We start from the raw sequence: 16,478 nt of genomic DNA, 5'->3' as shown, positions 1-16,478 counted from the left end.
CCTTAAGCTCTAACAAGTTTATGTGTAGCTGAGCTTCCTGAATGGTCCAATGGCCCTGTATTTCGAGGTCTTGGAGGTGTGCTCCCCATCCTTGCAGTGAGGAGTCTGCTGTCATGACATAACTGGGACATTGAGGTTCGAAGAGCAGACCTTTTGATAAGTTCTCCCTGATCCCCCACCATGACAGTGCTGTCTGTATTTGAGGAGTGATGGTGATTGGATGCTTGAAGGACCCTTGGGATTGCACCCATTGCATGTCGAGTAGTTCTTGAAGGGATCCCATGTGTAGCCGGCAATTGGGAACCAATGGGACGCAGGAAGACATAAACCCCAACAAGGTTTGAAGATTCTCACTGAAGTGGACCTTTTTGTTTGTAACTGTGACGTCAGTCTTAAGATTTTTTAGGTGCATTCCTCTGAAGGATACGCTTTTGCTTCCTTCGTCTGGAGCCTGGCCCCTAAGAATTGAAGGGACTGCGATGGAATGAGAGGAGATTTTTCCATATTGATTCGTAGGCCTAGAAATTGGAAGAGATCCATGCAGCATTGTAGAGATTGCATGGTGTCTTAGTATGATGCGCCCTTTATTAGCCAGTCGTCCAGATATGGATATATCTGGTGGCCTTGTTGTCTCAAGTGCGCTGCGACCGGTGCCATGCATTTCGTGAAAACCCTTGGCGCAGATCTGAGGCCGAAGGGTAACACTTTGAATTGGTAGTGGCGCCCTGCCACCGCGAATCGTAGATACTGCCTGTGTTTGATGTGAATCGGAATATGAAAATAGGCATCTAAGAGATCTAGGGATGCCATGTAATCCCTCCTGTGCAGAATCAGGAGGATTTCCAGTAGAGACAGCATACGGAACTAAATTCTTTAGATGAATTTGTTCAAGCCTCTCAGATTTATTACCTTCCTCCATTTCGGAAGACTGCTTTTTTCGAATCAAGAAGAAATGTGAGTAAAATCCTATCCCTCACTGTTGAGGCGGAACCTCCTCTATTGCTCCTTTCACAATGAGGGACAGAATTTCTGCCTTGAGAGCTGAGAGATGTTGTTGCTTTCTGCGAACAGGCGGTCGATCCGGAGCTTTTTGTTTGAACTCTAGGGTATGACCGTGATGGATAACATCCAGTACCTATCTGTCCGTTGTTATGGACAGCCGTTGATGATAAAAGTGAGAGAGTTAATGGTTCTGCTTGAGGTATGACGAGGTGGTCGGCGCCTTGGCATTGTCACTGTCTCCAATTGGATTCCTGTGATTTTCCCCTCATAGCAGGCTTCCTTCTGGGCTGGTAGGAAGTGTTCGAGGAACGAAACCGCTGGTTGCTGGAGAATTGACGGTACCCCTGTTGGTGATAAGGTTGGTACCTGTTAGATTGGAAGGAGGATCTCTGATTATACGTAATCCTCATCTATGAAAGGACTGGAACCTATTTTGTTGTAGGGAACCTAAGGCTCTCGCTGTGTCTGTGTCCGATTTTATTCCTTGAAGGGCATCATCAACGTGTTTGCAGAAGAGATTCTCCCCATCAAAAGGCGGATCGACAATCTTTGCCTGGACTTCAGGCCTAAATGACGTAGCCTTTAGCCAACCTTGTCTGCGGAGCGCCACTGCTCTGGCCATTTACCTGAAAGCCACCGATGATATGTCCATGGCTATATCTATGGATTCGGAGGCTGCTCTAGCCTCTTCCTGTAAAATGATGGTAGCCTCTTCTTTTTTGTCTTCTGGCAGATGAGATAAAAGTGGTGCGATGTCCGACTTCATGCGTGTTATAGCGGCAGAGAAGAGCCAGTGCATTTGAAGCTTTAATCGAAGATGTTGCCATAACTGCAAAGCGCTTCCCTGCGCCATCCATCTTTCTTCCTTCCTTGTCGGGAGGAGCTGAACAAGCAGAGGCCGGGTTCTTGGAATGCTTCTGCGCCGCCTGCATAACCACCGATTCAGGCCTTGGATGCCCAATCAGGCACGCTGGGGAGGCCTCGGGAGCCCGATATTTTTTCTCGATTCTGGGTAGCTAGGCTGCAACCGAGGCTGGGTTCTTCATGATCTTTAAACCCTCATCCCAGATATGATTGATCATTGGGATCATCCTGATAGACTTCCTGATGATTCCTTGAAGTCATAGAGGAAACAATCAGTTTCCTTCACTGGCAGAGGAAGATCAAACCTCTTGGAGGCTCTTTCCATGAGGTCGTGGAATCCTGCGATGTCTTTCGGCGGAGACCTTGCCGTGGATGGCGACGGAGAAGTTGGTATGACATATTGATCCCATTCTTCGCCCACTGGATCATCCTAAAGAAGTTCCCCTTCCTCTGGCTGTTCTTCCCCTTCGCTCTCCACAAAGTCATCCCAAATCGTAATTATTGTAGCGGTGCGCACTTTCTGCACCGGAGGTGGAGGTTGAATCACTGAAGCCTCTGCTGCAGGTTGTGATCTACCCGAGGTGTCGGAGGCAGAGGTGACGCCATCCGGGAAACGGCGATAATAGTCATTAATCATGTGTCGTAAATCAGACACTTGCGAGAGAGGCATGGACATCGACTCTTCTCTCACATTAGGGTTTGTGTCTTCTTCCTCCTCCTAATCGTACGATTGCTGGAAAGACTTGTATCTCTTGGAGCCGTATACCGGGCGGTCTTTAAAAGAGAGTTCTTCCTGCCCCTTCCTGGTATTCGTCCTCGTCTGTAACCTGGCTTTTAATTTGCAGCTGTGAGGGGCTGTAGGCCACTCCATAAGGTCCGTCATCTTCCGACTCTTGCATATCCAGAAGATTTGAGGGGGGAAGCGGCGAGATTTTAGTCCATGTGATATATTCAGTGTTCTTCTTGTCTGTCGACGAGCCCGTCGACGGCGGAAACCTCTTTATCGAGATCGTCGTCGGCGATCTTGTCATCAGAGATTTGAAAGTCGCTGTCGACAGAACTCCCGTCGACGAGATAGACGACGGGGAAACAAGGATAGTCGTTGACGAGGTCGTCTTCATACTCGTCGCCGACGGTGCCGTCGACGATCCTTCCGTCGACGGTGTCGTCTTTGTAGATGCCGTCGTCGACTGTCGTCTTCGTGATGGTCGTCATCGGCGAGGTCGTCAACGTCTTCGTAGGCATAAGTGCCGGGGACACTCTGGTCTTCATCGACGGGGCCGACGAGACAGCTCTCTCCTCTGAGGGCTTCTTTAGAGGTGTATGAGGCAATGAAGAGGAAGATGCCTCCTTGTCCTTAGTCTTTTGCTTTTTTAAAACTGCTTTCTCCTCAGAAGATTCTGCCCTCGAGTCATCCTCTGAATCAGTCTCTGAGGTGGCCGCCTTTTTCTGAAGCCACAACAGTAAACGAGCCTCTCTGTCCTTAAGAGTTTTAGCAGGGACGGTTTGACGATATTTGCACTCCTTAGGAACGTGTTTGAGATGAACGCAATACAAACAATCTTTGTGGGGGTCCTCAGAATATAATCTGGCCTTCCCACAAGATCTACAAGGTCTGAAAAGCCTCTTTTTAGAGCCTTCAGATATTTTGAGAAAATAGAGGAAAAAGAATACCTCAAATCCAGTTTAAAAAACTGTAGCAAGACAGGTCAAAAGTTCACCAGGAAACAAACTGAGCAAGGCTCAGGGAGACTCCTTCTCACACAACGGGGGTTGGAAATCTGAGGTATGGTGGCTCTCCTGGGGAGTGTGATCTCAGGGCTGATAGTTGATTGGCTGGCATTTGGACCACATAATAATGATGATAGGGTACCAAACTCTATACTTCCCTATGGTTTTATATGCAGTTTTTCTTTTACTGCTATTGTTATTCATTTACCCTGAGACTCCCACCATGACGACGGGGAAGATACAAGCATGTGAATCTATGAAAGATTCAATACTGGAGAACTAAAGCATTGCATGGTAGCACACTGTCATTTACAGACAGCACATTTTCCATTGAAATGGACACTAGATTTGCATTGACTTGCAACTATATGGCACACAAATGTTAGTCATGGCTGATATTACTGAAGCCAATTATCCTAGCAGTTCTATATGGTTATCTGAAAGACCATTTACCCTGGAGGGCTGTTTTCTCAGTTTTATTTCCAGCAACACCTTCTTTTAAAATTAAGTTAACAAAAGAGACAACTACTCCAATTTCTCAATAAGTAATTGTCTTAGCAGTTATGCATGATTAACTGATTGAATACCTTGAATCATAACTCTGGCTTCATCCACTGCCCCACTCAGCATTCCATTTTGTGAGATACATCAAAGACACTCAGGCTCTCATTACAACAATTCTAATGGGATTTGTATAGACAGTGAACAGCCCAATCGGAACTGGATGTTATGTATTTTCACACACCGATTTCAACTCCTGAAAACAGCAGAAATTTTCAAGTCAAAGTCAGGGGAAAAATGAAAAATCGCTGGGAAAAAACAAAAGAAATCGGCAAGGAAATTAGACCTGGAATTACATGTCGCCTGGGTAATTTCTCATTGTTTTAGTGGACAATCGTGTTCTAACCAATAATGGGCCAAATTGTCTACACTCATGGAGTTACCATACCACCAGTATTGATAAGTCCTATTGTATCATTTGTTTTATCAACAGAGTTCCCCTAAATTCATATGCTCTGGATATTATGCAGGTTAAGTATCGGACAGAGTATACTGCAACTGGTGGGGATGTGTAGCAATAAAAGTATGTCAATGCTTTACATTTTTCAGCTCCTATAACATGATCAATAGATACATTTCTTAAACGCAGCAAACATAAGGAAAACACTAACTTCATGTTTGGTACAATGCCAATCTTTGGGATCTTTTCTGTTTTCCTTTTCCTCCTTCTCAGGCTCCAAACTGCCAACTGTTCTAGCTACTCTCACTTCTACCCCCCTTTAATACACGACACACTACTACACTCTCCCTCACAGTCCCCTCTTTTGTCTAACCCAGGTCTCGTCAGGTCCTGGAGCAGTATAGTACTGAACGCCTGCTGTGTCTCCAAAAACATTAATCGGTACACAAAGGTGGTGAACTGGCTACTCCACCATCCCCTCAAGGCTCACAAAGCAGCAAAACCTCTCAAATCCAAACCCATCCGCAGAATGTTCAGGAGGGGGCACTAAACACCTTCCATCATGAAAGGTAACTCATACTGGATGCTTGATGGAAAAAGTATAGTGCTTGCAGTACACCAATACCTGTCTGAGCACCTACTTCTCATGGTATCGGCTGCCAGCCATGCCCTCAGCCTCTCCCCAATGATTCCCCTCTGACTACTACACGTTTGTATTTATTCTTCCCTAGAAATTTGGGTCTTTAAGCTATTAGTTTATATAATACAAGCCAATCGATGAAGGACTCAAAACATATCTATTTCGAATGCTGACATTAGCCATCACAATTGGAAAGATTAAGAAGCAGGGCCATGGAAGGTGAATTCTACATTAGCTTCTTGTGGAAGGAATATGCTACTTACCAGCATGCATCTGTTCTTGGCATGTAGAGCTGCAGATCTACACACTTGAGCATAGATCGCCATCTGGTGTTGGGCCCGGATGTTTGCAGTTTGTTTTTCCTCTTGGAAAGTCTTTGGAAGTCACGAGGTCGGTGACTCCTCCTTTGGATCGTATGACGCATGGGCTTCGGCTCCATCCTCAGATTGTTTTTCGCCAGCAGGGAAAGATGAAGCGTAGTAATAACAGTGAAGATGCCCATGTGTGTGCTATCTAAATAAGATAAACTGGGACAGATACAGGTAGTCGGGGAGGCGGGTGGGCGTGTGTAGATCTGCAGCTCTACATGCCAAGAACAGATGCATACTGGTAAGTAGCATATTCCGTCGAGGCATTTGAGCTGCAGATTACACACTTGTGCATAGATTATATAGCAGTACCCACCGTTAGTGGTGACCACCCGTATCTGTTGCAGTGGTATGAAATAATGTTTTGTGTACAGCCTGGCCCACACTAGCCTGTTGCTTAGTTTGTACATCTACACAATAGTGTTTGGTGAAAGTGTGCGGTGTTGACCATGTAGCTGCTTTGCAGATATCATCTAATGGGATTTCCCCAAGAATGCCATGGAAGCCCCTATTTTTCGTGTAGAATGGGCTTTAGGGGGAATGGATCGCATTCGCTTTGCTTTATGGGAGCAGATTTGAATGCATTTTACAATCCACCTAGCTATCTCTGATTTTGAGATGGGGTTGCCTTTGTGTGGTGGAGAGAAAGAAACAAACAGTTGTTTGGTCTTACGGAAAGGTTGTGTTCTTTGAATGTAGTAGAGTAAGGCTCGTTTGACATCCAGTGTGTGAAGAGCCCTTTCTGCAACTGTCTGTGGTTGCGCGAAAAATACTGGTAGTTCTACTGTTTGGTTTAGGTGAAAGGGAGAAATGACTTTAGGGAGGAATTTTGGCTTGGTAAGGAGAACAACCTTGTTGTGGTGCATTTGAAGAAAAGGTTCTTGAATGGTAAGTGCTTGTATCTCACTGACCCTTCTAAGGGAAGTGATGGCTACAAGAAAAGCGTTTTTCCATGTTAGGAATTGTAGTTCGCATTTGTGCAGAGGTTCGAAGGGAGGCCCCATTAGCCTTGTGAGAACGATATTTAAGTTCCACACAGGTGAGGGTGGCACTCTGGGGGGAATTATTCTCTTAAGGCCTTCCATGAAGGCTTTAATGGCAGGTACTCTAAAGAGTGATAGATGTTGCCTGTTTTGTAGGCAAGCTGCAATAGCTGCGAGGTGTAGTCGAATGGACGTATAGGCTAGATTGCACCTTTGTAGGTGGAGTAAGTAGCCTATGCTGTGTTGAATGGACACGTCCAGTGGATTGATGGTGTTGTTATGGCAATAAACAACAAAACGTTTCCACTTGGCGGCGTAGCACGCTCTAGTGGTAGGTCTTCTAGCTTCTGTGATGACGTTCATACAGTCAGGGGGAAGATTTAGGTACCCGAATTCTAGGATTTCAGGAGCCAGATCGCAAGGTTGAGCTGCGCTGGGTCCGGGTGTTTGATCTCTCCATGGTTCTGGGTTAAGAGGTGTGGAGAGAGGTGTAGTTTTTGGTGCGGTACTACAGATCGTTCCAGCAGTGTGGTATACCACGGTTGTCTGGCCCACGTTGGTGCTACTAGGATTAGTGTGAGGGAGTGTTGTCGTAGTTTGCGCACCACTAGTGGAATGAGTGGGAGATGCGGAAAAGCGTATGCAAATCTGCCTGACCAGTTCATCCATATCGCATTTCCTTTGGACAATGGGTGTGGGTATCTGGCGGCGAAGCTTGGGCATTTGGCGTTTTCGTGGGTGGGGAAGAGGTCTATCTGTGGATGCCCCCACATTTGAAAGTACGGGTGAAGAACTTGCGGGTGAAGCTCCCACTCGTGGATCTGTTGTGTCTGCCTGCTGAGCAGATCTGCCACTGTGTTTTAGACTCCTGGGACATGCTGAGCTAGGAGAAAGATGTTCTGGGGTATTGCCCATCTCCATATGCTCTGTGCTAGTTGAGAGAGCTGTGGAGAGTGTGTGCCGCCTTGTTTTTGAATATAATACATGGCTGTCATGTTGTCTGTGCGGATCAGGACTGCCTTGCCTGAAATTTGGGTTTGAAAAGATTTTAGGGCTATGAAGATTGCTAGTAACTCCAGATGGTTGATACGGAGTAACTTTTGTTGAGGTGTCCACTTGCCCTGTGTGGTGAGATGTAGTTGATGAGCTCCCCAGCCGGAGAGCGATGCGTCCGTTGTCAGTACTATTTGAGGAACCGGGTCCAGGAACGGTCGACCTTTGGAAAGGTTTGTGGTGTTCCACCACTGCAGAGAGCGATGGGTGCGACCGTCTACCAACACCAGATCTGTTAATTGACCCTGGGCCTGGTTCCATTGTTGCGCTAAGCACTCTTGGAAAGGACGCATCTGGAGTCTTGCGTGAGGTACTATGAAGATGCAAGAGGCCATCATCCCTATTAGTTGCATAAACACTCGAGCTGGAAGGGGGTGTTGTGCTATGAATTTTGTGCGTAGAGCTTGAATGCTTGCAATCCTGGCAGGATTGGGGTAGGCATAGAGCTCTTGAGGTGTCTATGGTGGCACCGAGGTATTGTTTTATGTGGGATTGTTGTAGATGGGACTTCTGGTGGTTTACTGTGAAGCCCTGTTGGTGGAGTAGTTGAATCGTGGTGGACGTGTGTTGTACACACTGATTGTATGACCTGGCTTTTATCAGCCAGTCGTCTAAGTATGGGAAGATGTGAATGTGTTGTCTTCGCAAATGTGCTGCCACTACTGCTAGGCACTTGGTGAATACCCTTGGCGCTGTTGTGACTCAGAACGGGAGCACTTTGAATTGGTAGTGTTGTCCGTCCACTACAAATCTGAGGTACTTCCGGTGAGCTTTGTGCACTGGAATGTGGAAATAAGCGTCTTTTAGGTCTAAAGTGGTCAAAAAGTCGTTTTGGGAGAGGAGCGGAAGTACCTGCTGAAGCGTCACCATATGAAAATGGTCTGAGTGTATGTATGTGTTAAGGGGCCTGAGATCTAGGATGGGTCGCAGAGTCTCGTCCCTTTTTGGTATGAGGAAATATAGGGAGTAGACTCCCATATTTTGTTGGTTGGTAGGAACGGGTTCTATTGCCTGTTTCTGTAGGAGGAAGATTACCTCCTGCTTTAGGAGTATTAGATGTTCTTGTGACATTGGGCGCTGCCTGGGTGGAATGTTTGGGGGGGTAGATATTAGTTCCAGGCAGTAGCCTGACCAAATTATCTGTGTTACCCATTTGTCTGAGGTGATGGTAGTCCAGACAGGAAGGAAATGTTGGAGTCTGCCCCCGACCGGGGTGGAATGGTCTGGGGGGAGCGGGGGGAAGTCATTGTGTAGGCGGTGTGGCAGAGCGGGCGTTGTTTGTTTTGCCTCTGCCTTTATTATTGTTACCCCTATAGCCGCCTCTTTGATAACCCCTTGTGAAGGTGGACTGAGTAGGGGATTTGTATGAAGTGGACGCGGTGTCTGAGGAGTAGCCTCTAGACATACTTCGAAAGGAAGAGCGGCGAAAGGAGCGTCTAGGAGGGTGTGACTGTAAGGCTCCCATGGATTTTGCCGTATCCGTATCCTTCTTCATTTTTTCTAGGGCCTCATTCACTTTTGGGCCAAATAGATGTTCCTGGTCAAAGGGATGGTTAAGGATGGAGGCTTGTACCTCCGGTTTAAACCCTGATATTCTTAGCCAAGCATGGCGACGGAGGAGGACGCTGGTATTGATGGCCCTGGAAGCTGTGTCTGCTGCATCTAGGGCACAACGTATGGAGGTGTTAGTAATAGTCTTACCCTCCTGAATTAGTTCGCTGGCCCTAGCTTTATATTTTTCAGGGAGGTGGTGCATTATGCTTTCTAACTCGTCATAATGTGCCCTGTCATATCTGGCCAATAGCGCTTGAGTATTGGCGATACGCCACATATTGGCTGCTTGTGACACAGTACGCTTTCCTGATGCGTCCAGTAGTTTTGACTCTTTGTCAGGTGGTGGTGCTTCGCCTGACGCTTGGGAATTTGCCCTTTTACGTGCAGTGGATACCACTAGAGAATCTAGTGGCGCTGGCCCTCTGATGTAGGAGGGATCTGTGGGGGCAGCTTTGTATTTTTTCTCGATGCGCGGGTTAATGACCCGGGCCCTAACTGGGTCCTTAAAAACTTCTGGTGCATGCTTTACCACTCCTTTGAGCATAGGCAATATGGAGGTAGACCTATGTGTGGTGTCGGATGTGTCAAGGAGGAAATCTTCCTCCACGGGGTCGGTATGCAAGTCTACCCCGTGATAGTGTGCCGCCCTTTGCAGTAGATGGTGGAACCCCAATGAGTCTTCCGGTGGAGATGATCTGGAGGGGTAAAGATCATCTTGTGGGACGTTGGGGATATTAGGGATATTGTAATCGTCCCATGGGTCTGGGGATCCTGTAGGGGTGGGGTCGCCTGTGGGTAGGTCCTGGGGCACATCCCCTATTTCATCATATGGGTCCCCGTGATCATCATCGTGTGGAGAAGGGGTGGGAGAACAATGAGGTTGGGGTGGAGAAGGCGGAGGGGGTGGAGGTGGGGAAGGTGGTGGAGGTGGGGAAGGTAGATGAGGTGGGGAAGGTGGATGAGGTGGGGAAGGTATTCTGAACGGAGAGGTAGCAGAGTCCTTCCTCTTTGGAGGTGGAGGTGGAGCAGGCTTCTCCAAATGTCTCTTTTTGGTAGAGAGTGTCAAATGTCCAGTTTTTGGATCCTTGGTGAGTGTTTATTGCCAAGGATCCGGTGTAAATAGGTCTGGTGAGGCTGGTCGGTCCGTTGGTGCCGGAGGCGTCGAGGCCGTTGGCTTTTTAGGCTTTTCTGTGCCGGTTCGTTGTTTGGAACCCGGTTTGGGAACCTTCGGACGCTTGGTCGGCGCCGAGATGGGTTTCGGCCTCGAAGTGTCGGTGCCGGTGGCCTTGTGTGCTTTGGTCGGCACCGAAGGTGGTGTCGGTGCCGAAGAGCTGGGTTTCGACCCGAGTGCTTCGGTGCGGGGCTCGGTGTCGATATGGAGGTCGGCTTCTTTTTCGGTGCCGAAGCGTGTTTAATCGGCACCGACGGTAAGCTGGCTCGAGCCCGAGCCGCCTGAAGGCTTGCTTGGCTTCTTTACCGGGCCCGAAGGTGCGGTGTTGGAAGCAGTGTCCTTGGTCTTGCCTAGGCCTGGAGGCGAAGGTGTGACCGTAGCATTTTTCGGTGCCGGCAGGGTTGTGTGGGGGGGGGGGATCAGTACTCACGACCCTCTGCGCCGGGGTGATGTCCTCCACATCTGAGTCGTCGGCTTCGGAAGCGCTGACGAGGCCCTCGTCGGTGTAACGCTCTGGAGCGTCGACGCCTTCTCCGAAGATGTCGTCCGGAATAGTCGTCGAGGAGTGCGCCATAGTTCTTCTGGCTCTTTGGTCCCGAATAGTCTTTTTGGACCGGAAGGACTTACACGCCGGACAGTCTCGAGCCTCGTGTTCAGGGGAGAGGCAGAGATTGCATACCTCGTGGAGATCGGTGTGGGGAAATTTGGACCCACATCTAGGGCACTTTTTAAATGGAGTCCTTTCCATTAGCCAGGACCGGAGCTAGGAGAGGCCCGAAGGCCGCCGTCGACGACCGGAACCGAAGGTCTGTGCCGATGAGAAGGCGCGTCGAGTGGGGGAGATCGCGATCGAAACAATACCGCGGTTTGGAGTGAGGATTGCGCATCGATCGTCGAACTGGAAGCTGTTTGGAACCGGAGCGCGAAGATTACATCCGAGCCCGATGGCGGAAAAAAACAATCTGAGGATGGAGCCAAGCCCATGCGCAATACGATCCAAAGGAGGAGTCACCGACCTCGTGACTTCCAAAGACTTTCCAAGAGGAAAGACAAACTGCAAACATCCTGGCCCAACACCAGATGGCGATCTATGCACAAGTGTGTAATCTGCAGCTCATATGCCTCGAACGCAATATTTTCTGAAACTTCATAAGTTGAGTTTTGGAAAATAAAATTACAGAGTTCTTTCATTAGGCACACGTCAAAACATTCTGCTCAAGAGAACTTAAATTAAAAACTACTCCTTGTCATACAGCCTGTTTCAGACAAGACTACAACTGAGCATATTAATGTTAATACCTTGGATAACTCGTTTGCCTGCTTGAAGTAATTTGCTTCCTCAACATCATCATAGTGTACCAGATTAGGGGATACTTCATGCAGTCTCATCCTTACTTCATCATGTTCATCATAAGGGAGTGTCACTCCTGCCAGCTAAAACATAAAAGAATGACAGTTATAAGAATAAGATTATCCTAAAAGAAAATAGAAGTGATGTGAGAAGAACCAACCAAAACAGTTTTCTTTTTTTAGTGAACAGCATGAAGACATCCAGTCTTGATTTAGCAAGCAACTGATGTATCTAACTTTGAACTCCACTAGATGTGTAAGATAGTTCATGGTAATGTTAAATGAAACCTGCAGAAGGTATTTATTTACCTTGGGTACCAATGGTTGTAGTGGATACTCTATATTCCGGCCTAATTCTTCAGCTAAAAAGCTTCCCCAGGCTGGAGCCTAAATATAGAATATGTTTCAGCAATACCTCCAGCCCATGAAGTATCATCATCGGCTCAAAGACACCACCTGCAGGTGAAATACTAGTTCCACCTCCACCTATTATCCTTACTTAATAGTGTTGGCGATACAAATGATTGTGCCTAATATACAACTACACAAAGCATTACCAAAAAAGAAATGGAGAGTCTGCGGTAGGATAAAAAAAACAACTATAAAGTGTTAAAAAAGGTATGCAATTTGTGCTTCTGTTGGATACTTCTTTCAGCAGATAATGCTTCTTCGAATGATAGCACACGTCAGGAGGAGAGACGGAGTTCCAAAAGTTACCTCCTAAATGAATGCTTTTTGCAGAAATTGCTAAACAGGATCATTCTCAGTAATGTTCAGTGTAAGTTTGACGTATCAGTGTGTCCTGAGGAATGTCTTTCTGTTTCAGGTATTCCCTTTCATAGTACCAATGTAAATGTTTTACATCAGATGGAATGAGATTTATTACATCTAGCTGTTTGTTTATGGGCCAGCAAACAGCAAATTATCAATAGTATTCACTTTGTTATCTCTTTTACTAAAAACCACATCATGCACTCTAAACTCCTTTGCCGTAGCCACACAAATACACCTTGTTCTTCTTGTGTCGTGTCCATATAGGACCTCTTCATTTTAGGAACAGTGTAGCAGTGGAAAGAATTTTGACAAAGATCTTTTGTAACCGCTGAAAAGAAATAGTCTTAGATAAACGAGATCACTAAACAATAATCACTGGAAGGAAAGGCATGTTTGGGGCTTAACTAACAATGCTTGAATTTCTCCTACTCTTCTATCCGATGTTATGGTTACTGGAGATCCTGTCCTCAGTATGAGTAGATATAGAGCACACAAATGCTTAGGATTAAATGGGACTGCCAACAAAAATGTCAATACCAAATACAGTTTCCCAGTGGCATAACGGCCTCTGGAGATGTATGTTCATTAGACCATACAAAGAGCTCCGAGAGGGAGGGAGGGCCGCGACTGGGTGAAGAGCAGTGAATAGGTTGGGTACGAATGATGGTATATATGGGTGAAATGGTTAGGGAGACAAGGCATTCTAAAAACCTAAAATACAGACAGTTGTTTTACACTTTGCCTTTGAGGGCCACGCGGAGCCTGTTGACCTGTAGGAGGCAGGAACCAGAGGTGGGAAGAAGTCTGCCAACAGTCCAAGTAAGCGTGCAGACTTGACTCAAAGGAAAACAAGACGGGACAGCCCTGAAATTTCCTGTGGATTTCCATTAAATAATTTTTAACTAGGTCTCGGTGTTGTGTTTGTTTTGTCCTTCAGCAGTGCCAGTTGCAGTGCAATGGCAGTTTGTATGAGTATTGCAAGGGGTCCCTTAGGGTGGCACAATACATGTTGCAGCCCTTAGGCACCCTCTTTAGCATCCTTGCCTTAGGTACCAGGGGCAACCATTACAAGGATCTTACAGGGGTGCTAAAGGTATTGTCAATTGGGGGAACAATTCTACAGTTTTAGGGAAAGATCTGGCACTGGTGACCTGGATAGTAGGAACCCAGTGCACTTCTGTCAAAATTGTCTAGGCAAAAAGCACGGGTGAGTGACCATGTCAAAAAGGGGCACTTTCCTACACATGTTACCTTTATAGGTGCCCCTCCAGCACGCTGACTTCAGTTCTTGACCATTTGTTTGCACCGGAAGCATGGAGTCAAGTTGAGGAGGAATGATTTGTGGCCCTGTGAGGTCTAAAAGGATCCCTGCATGTAAGAAGACAGCTTGCAGAACAATGGAGGATAGGAGGGGCGGTACGGAATCTGCAGCTAGCTAGAGTCTCTACCAGCTAAAGCATTACTGAAGGTAAGTAACTTGCTCATATGATAGAGCCTTCTAGATGCAGATTCCTTACCTTAGAGTAGATACTAAAGTAATCACGCCCTGGAGGTGGGTCTACAGACTGTTGTAAATTAAGAAATCCCGTAGGACTGAAAGGGCAAAATGCTCATCTCACCATACCAGACGTGCAAGGTAGTAGAGTTTAGCAAGCATGTGCAACAGTGCCCATGTAAAGGCCTGTGAGGATATGGGATGTATTACATGGTGTGGTTGTGCAACCTCCCCGTGTAATACACTTACCAACCCCCATTTCCAGACATTGGTGGCAGCGGTGGGATGGGACTATGCCTGCCATGTACTGCTCAAGGAGAAGGCGCCGCCACAGGCCACCAATGCCAAGAGACTCCAAGGGCCAGCTGACTGGGCTCCTGTTCACAGCACAGGGTCACAACAGCTGAAGAAGCCTGTTGGGGCAAGTAGTAGCCCAACGTTTTCAAGTTGCTACCACTGCTGCTGTGCAGCACCAGACCCGAAGCACAGAGTCGCAACCGAGTTTGCTGAGCTTGGGAGTGCTGATGGAGAGCTGCCGGAACCCTCAGAGTGTGAGCTATTGACCCAGGAAAAATTGGCCTGTGACCACGATACCAGGCAACTTTGGTCAGACCGGAGAGGAATTTGTGGGACGTAGACCGTGCAACCATCTTCATGGGCCTAGGAATTCCCACAGGAAGACCCCAATCAACCTTGTCGAATCCACAGCATCCTTCCTCCCTTGATTCAGGACCACTGGAAACGCCTGAATAGGATAGAATTGCCAAGAATGGACTGCAGATTGCTTCACCTTTGAGGTAACTGTTCTTGAAGATCTGGTTGATCCCCCTGACTGGCTACCGACTGGAGTGGGTCGCCTAATGTGACTATAACTAACTGCATTACATCTAGCCCAACTTTTTACCGGAGATATTTGTGTCAAATTCATTGAATTTGCCAATGCTTATTTGAAGTTAAGCTGATTTATTAATTCTTGCTAAAATTGACATCTCCGAAACACTCTGGTGGATCTTTTTCGTTTTGGTGTCTAAATTTGTATAAAAATACAGTCTATTTATATAAATTGGTGTCGGATTTCTTGGGTGTCGTGTGGATTCCGCTGTCAACTGTTTTGGTGCTGTTTAAATGCTTTACACTAGCTCCTCCGTGAAAACCTTGCTGCTCAGTGCTGCAGATACCCCAAATTGATCTGAGCTTCTGACAGACAATACCTAATGGTCCTAAAGGGCTTGGTAAGTGTATTGTCAAAATGTATTCCTTAACCAATTGATTACAGAGCCTTTAAAATGTGTCAACTTTGTTGCCCTGAATCCACCAACCCAGAGTCACGTCCCACACCAAGGAAAAGGGGCATCAGGGAAAGAAGTTTGCACCCCTGAAAGCTAGGATGTGTTTTCACTGCAACCAGCTGGGACACAAGAGGGTGAATTTGGTGTGCACCAAGAAGGCACCCACTGATGACCAGTCCAACAGGGTTTGCTAATGGAGGGCTTGGTTGGGAAGTTGCCCCCCGAGATATCCCAAAGGGTACACAGAGTCCATCTTAGTGTCCCTGGGTGGGGAGAACATTGCATCTTTGGCCACTGGCCCCCACGCATGAAGTATAGACAGTGGCCCAAAAATCAATAGGGTGGAGGTGTCAGGCTCTGAGGGATACAGGTGCCAGTGTAACCATGGTAATATCATAACTGGTTTCCCCTACCAAATCCTGCCGAGGAGGTGCACGAAAGTGTCAACGGTGACAATGTCCCCAAGTCACACCCTATGACCATGGTAGACTTTGAATGGGGAGGAGTTAATGATCAAAAGAAGATAGCTGTGTCTGGTGCCATCCCAGTGAAGTGTCTACTGGGCAATGATTTAGAAACCTCTGCTTGGGCAAAGGTAGAGTGGGGAACTTGTGCATCCATGCTGGTTCTTCCTGAATGGGTATGTGTCTCTACCGAATGTGTCTCTACCCAAGCATAGAAGACCCTAAAAGTCAAGGGATCCTGAACTATGGACTTGGCCCCTAAAGTCAAGTGGGGGGGCATGAAGGCTGGCCGCCCAGCCTTTTAAGGCCCACAGGCCCAGAAGGAGCCCGACCCCAGGAGGAAGGCCAGCTGCCTGAAAAAAAGCTGGCTACTGGAAACCTGCCAGACCTGGCAGAACTCCAAGGAACAGAGGGTCCCTCTAGGCAGGACCCGAGCATTGGGCAAAGGACCTGTCCTATTCTAGAAGACCTGCGACAGTTAGCTGTCAAACCGGCACAAGAGGATACCAGCGATACCCATAAGGTATACTGGGAGGAGGGGCTTCTGTACAGTTAACCAAGGAACCCCAAACCAGGGGCATCCAAGAGACTGGTGGTACTTCAACAGTTCAGGGAGTTTCTCCTTACCCTAGCTCACAAGATCTCCTTGGCTGGGCACCTAGGGCAGTCCAAGACCTGGGAAAGGGTGGTCAATCAGTTTTACTGACCCCAGATGTCTGAACAGGCCACGGAATGTTGTCCCTCCTGTGTGACCTGCAAAGCCAGTGGCAAGGCAGGAG

At 47.4% G+C, this 16,478-nt stretch overlaps 1 protein-coding gene across 2 annotated transcripts in view; it reads right to left on the bottom strand.

The window, feature by feature from the left end:
- NDUFS1 (NADH:ubiquinone oxidoreductase core subunit S1) overlaps positions 1–16,478 on the bottom strand; it is a 568,511-nt gene that overhangs the window by 34,378 nt on the left and 517,655 nt on the right. For both annotated transcript variants that reach the window (XM_085648921.1, XM_085648922.1), the window contains one exon: positions 11,627–11,761. In XM_085648921.1, coding sequence (XP_085505047.1) covers positions 11,627–11,761 — 135 coding nt within the window. The remainder of the gene's footprint in view (positions 1–11,626; positions 11,762–16,478) is intronic.

Source organism: Triturus cristatus, chromosome 3_2 (genome assembly GCF_964204655.1).
Source record: "Triturus cristatus chromosome 3_2, aTriCri1.1, whole genome shotgun sequence".
In the NCBI taxonomy this organism is placed as follows: Eukaryota; Metazoa; Chordata; class Amphibia; order Caudata; family Salamandridae; genus Triturus; species Triturus cristatus.
Note: the sequence above shows the minus strand (reverse complement) of the source record. Positions and strands in the feature narration are given on the sequence as shown.